General features: G+C 50.9%; 1 protein-coding gene across 1 annotated transcript in view; it reads right to left on the bottom strand.

Annotated features, from left to right (window-relative positions):
- The window catches only part of LOC115540786 (voltage-dependent T-type calcium channel subunit alpha-1G-like), a 30,870-nt gene that overhangs the window by 12,395 nt on the left and 13,846 nt on the right, over positions 1–4,629 (bottom strand). Inside the window, 5 exon segments of the mRNA XM_030352362.1 lie at positions 3–180; positions 454–546; positions 944–1,165; positions 1,167–1,253; positions 3,634–3,806. Of these exon segments, the coding sequence (XP_030208222.1) occupies positions 3–180; positions 454–546; positions 944–1,165; positions 1,167–1,253; positions 3,634–3,806 (753 nt within the window).

Here is a 4,629-nt window from a genome sequence, read left to right as displayed (position 1 = left end):
GCGGATGATCTCCTCGTAGCAGCTGCCCGGCTGGCTGTCGCTGGCCAGCGTGGAGGTGGACTGGTGGAGCTGCCGCGCGCGCTGCTCCGACTTCATCAGCGCGTGCTCCCGCTGCTTGGTCTCCGAGAACTGGGTCGCTATGACGACCAGGCACAGGTTGATCATGAAGAAGGAGCCCACCTGGAATCACACGCACGCACGCACGCACCGCACATGCACGCACGCGTAAACAAAAGCATCAACAAACAACCAACAAAAAGTGAGGCCCCCGCTGCCAGGCCCGACGTTGCTGAGCCCTTGCTGTCGGCCGTCTTCTGTGTGAGCTGGAGCGTGAGCATATGGTGGGTATGCAAGCGTGTCTGTTGCTGCTGCTGCTGCTGCTGCTACTGACTGTAGTAGTGTTGCCGTGGCGGGGTGCGTGAGTGGGAGCGGGAGTGGGAGTTTTTCACTTACGATGATCAGGAAGATGAAGTAGATGAAGTTGTAGAAGGAGTGCGCGTCCATGACGTAGTACATGATGTCCACCCACCCTTCTAGCGTTATCACCTGCAAGGCAGAAGCCAAGAGAGGGAGAGGGAGAGAGAGGGAGGGAGAGAGGGAGAGAGAGAGAGAGAGAGAGAGAGAGAGAGAGAGAGAGAGAGAGAGAGAGAGAGAGAGAGGGGAGGTTGGGAGGGAGAGAGAGAGAGAGAGAGAGAGAGAGAGAGAGAGAGAGAGAGAGAGAGAGGGAGGGAGGGTGGGAGGGAGAGAGAGAGAGAGAGAGATTTAGAGGAAGATGGAGACAGAGGGAGAGGGTGAGAGAGAGAGATAGTGTGTTGGGAGGGAGAGAGAGAGAGAGTGAGCGGGAGCAGCGAGAGAAAGAGAAGGGATTTCCCATTAGGAGAGGCTGAGTATATACTTGATCTACACCGCTACGTGTCTGTGTGTCAAACACTGTGGGGCGAACCTGGAAAATAGCGATCCACGCGTAGCCGATATTATCAAAGCTGATGGCTCCTTTGTGAGGGTTCACCTCCCCGGCGCGGCACTCGTTGTAGTAGCGGAACCAGTTGACACAGGACACCGAGTCCTTGGTGGTGAACTCCATCTCTGGGCCGGGATCCTCGGCACCCAGCTGACAGGAAGTCCCACCCACCGCCGGGCGAGGATGTCGGAAGCAGTGGAGCATTGCCGTTGTCTCGCGTCTCCGTAGGAGCAGATAAAGGGCCGTGGTCGTCCTGAACTGTCCGGACAGGTAGTAGCCCACTCAGGAAAGACTACATTGTACCTCCTGGCCAATCGTGAAATGAAAAGACAGGGCAGATGGACAGGCCTTCAGTCCAATCAGAAGGCAAATCTTAAAGGTATCTGGTGTATAACACAAGTTGCAGACTCAAGACATAAGGCCAACCTTTCATGTGAGATCAGTTAGGGACAATACCTTCTGGGTGATCAACCAGCGCATCCACCTGTCCTGGATTCACCAAATCTGCCGTTTACGATATCATTTGGCAAAATCACTTTTTCGACCCGATTCTGCCTGAGAGCATTTAGCGTTGCCTAAGGAGCCTGGCCCAAATTCAACAATGGCATTACAGAGCTTTGGTCTTTTGGAATCAACGTACGTTGTTCAGGACGTGGATTCGGGGGACAAAAGAAAACCTGTGTAACGCCATACAAGCACTTCAAAATCTGGTCTTATCACAAAGACCAAAATAACATATTGTCGTTGTTTGTGTTTGTGGCAGGTGGGCGCAGACTCTCGACAAGGGATCGTGCCAAATTAGGTTGTTAACGGATGTTTTTAGTGAAGTCGGAGAGCCGGGTATGGCGGTTGATCACCGAGAACGGCCCTGACCTTTCATTCTGATAGAAAGAGAGACAGAGAAAGAGGGAGAGAGGAAGAAAGAAAGAATGGGAAATCGGAAATGGGAGGTCGAGAGAGAGGATAAAAGAGAGGGACGAGGGGAATAGACAAGGCGGTGTAAATAAGAGTGAGGGAGAAGGGAACGACCAAGAAGAGTGTGTGAGAGAGAGGAAACGACCAGAGCAGTCGGTGCTGAAAGAATTGATTGAAGCTGAACGAGGGAGGGAGAGAGGAGAGCAGAAAAAAAAGAAAGGACAAAAAAGGAGAGAGAGAGAGAGGGAGAAAGGTAGAAAGCGAAACGCAAGCAAATATCCCTGAGCAAAAGCAGAGGCTGAATCACAGACGCACTATTAAGCAGACTAAATCCCATCAATAGTTTATGCAAACGGATCGCTCCTATGATTGTTATTGGCCGTTCTGCGAAGACAAAGGCACCTCCCAGACGGCACGGGGAATAAATGTCACTAACTAACGGGCGCTCGAAGAAGGCCCATATCGGTCATATCGAATCCCCCCTTTAAACCCCCACACACGTCAGTAATGAGCACCTTAATGCTGACATTACCACAGAACTATGGTGGCCGTGTCACTGACGTACAAACCCACTCCGCCGTCGGAGGGACATGACGCCAGCGGTGGTTTTTGCAGTGGTGGTCTGTTTTATGTCAACAGCCATTAAGAAGGACACGTTGGAAAACTCCAACAGCCAGAGCACTCATTAGGGCTTCAATCATTGCCATCGACTGGGGTTATAAGCCAACAATGAGAAGACCCGATGGGATCAGAACTCACTCTCTCACTCTCTCACTCTCTCACTCTCTCACCGATCACCATTAGGACAGTAATTGACGGTATTTGGAAAAAGAGGTTTTACAAATGTTTCTGAAAAGGTGGGTAATCAAATAGCAGGATGAGATTCAAATCCCTTTAAAGAAAAGGGCCAGGGAATGCAAGATTTTTTAGATGCCTTTTTCATGGGTTTATATGTCTTATATTTTAACGTAGCAAACTATGCCTTTTTATCACTGTTACAGAGATAAGACCATCATTTAGAGGAAACAGGAGTAACTCTTGTTTTTTTTGTTTTTGCCAGACTCAGTCAACCAGTTTGGCAATGTTCCTCTCCGCTCTGAACACAGGTGGCGTTCTCATGAGGTCAAAGTGGCTATTATTTATATATTTACTCTTTGACGTCATGACAAGGGGGTCAACGCCGGCGAGGTGCGTGTGGATGCTTGGAGCTCTGTCTGGGCAGCGGTAGATTTTAATGTTTGGGTCCGAGAGAGGGTTATGCTTCTCGGACCCTGATAGCATAACACCGAGGTGTGGAGCTCATAACGCAAACAGCTCTCACCGTAGTGCTCAAACACAACGACGGGAGGCTACTAACAAAGTATCACAAAGTCGACGCGGGAGATAACGATAGGAATTACATCCCCCCCCGTCCCCCGTCCCCTTAATAACCACAACTCGCCACCAAAACACATTTATTTTATCTCTTTAGGGTTTAGTGTTGAATCACGCTTTAATAACACAGCTCAATGTTTATTGTTCTTCTCTAATCGCTATCAGATCCTTAACTACTAACAGCACCTAAAAGCACTCTGCCACCATTTGGTGGCAGAAAGGGACCGATGATAGAGTTGTTGTTGTTGTCGTCGTCGACGACAACAACAACAACTCTATCATCGGTCCCTTTCTGCCACCATTTGGGGGCAGAAAGGGACCGATGATAGAGTTGTTGCTGTTGTCGTCGTCGACGGCGACGTTGTCGTTGCATCGGGGCTTACTATGTCTACTCACATCCTGACATCCTCGCCCATGAAGCAGCGGTTGCGCAGAAGCCCCGCCCACAGCTGCACGCCCACCACGCCGAAGATGAAGAAGACGAAGAAGCAGAGCGCCAGCACGTTTCCCAGCATGGGCAGCGTGTCCAGCAGCAGGGTCACCAGGATGCGCATGCCTGTGGGAGGGGGGGGGGGGGGGGGGAAGCACATCAGAGGTATGACGCCCACAGTGACAACACACACACACACACACACACACACACAGACTCACACGGATAGACCCACGCGCACGTTTAGGGGTTAGGTTCATGGTTAGGGTTAGGGTGAAGCGGATGCCTGTTGGTGGGGAGAGGGAGAGCACATCGGAGGTATGACACGCGCAGTGACAACACACACACACACACACACACACACACACACAGCCACATCCACTCTGTGGATCCAGCCACAGAGTGTGCGCTGACGTGCACATGCTCGCATGTCACCGGGGACATCGGTGTCCCTCCTCAGAGCCATGGCGCTCTCATCTGTGAGATATAGGGATATTGGCCCTAATGAGGCCGATATAGCTCGGCCGTATCCGCTGACAACACTCGCCTAACGACTCGACGGAGAGGAATCAAGGGGATTTGAAAACGAAAAGGGAAAATGCTAGGCTACTCAAAATCATCTCTGTGGGTCTGTCTCTATTGCCTTTGAATTTGGCCATTGGCTCGAATAATTAAAGAAAAGGGGGGCGGGGGGGGAGGGGGGCAAATGGAATAGGTTCAGAATACGTTGAGGAATTAAACTCAATTAAAAGGCAGTGGAGTGAGAGAGACAGAGGGTGAGAGTAAGAGAGTGAGTGAGTGAAAGGGAGATTGAGCGAGAGAGACAGAAAGGGAAAGAGAGAGACAGAGACTGAGAGAGAGAGAGAGAGAGAGAGAGAGAGACAGAGCGAGTGAGAGCAAGAGACAGATGGACAGAGAGTGAGAGTAAGAGAGAATGAGTGAGTGAAAG

Source organism: Gadus morhua, chromosome 3 (genome assembly GCF_902167405.1).
Source record: "Gadus morhua chromosome 3, gadMor3.0, whole genome shotgun sequence".
NCBI lineage: Eukaryota > Metazoa > Chordata > Actinopteri > Gadiformes > Gadidae > Gadus > Gadus morhua.
Note: the sequence above shows the minus strand (reverse complement) of the source record. Positions and strands in the feature narration are given on the sequence as shown.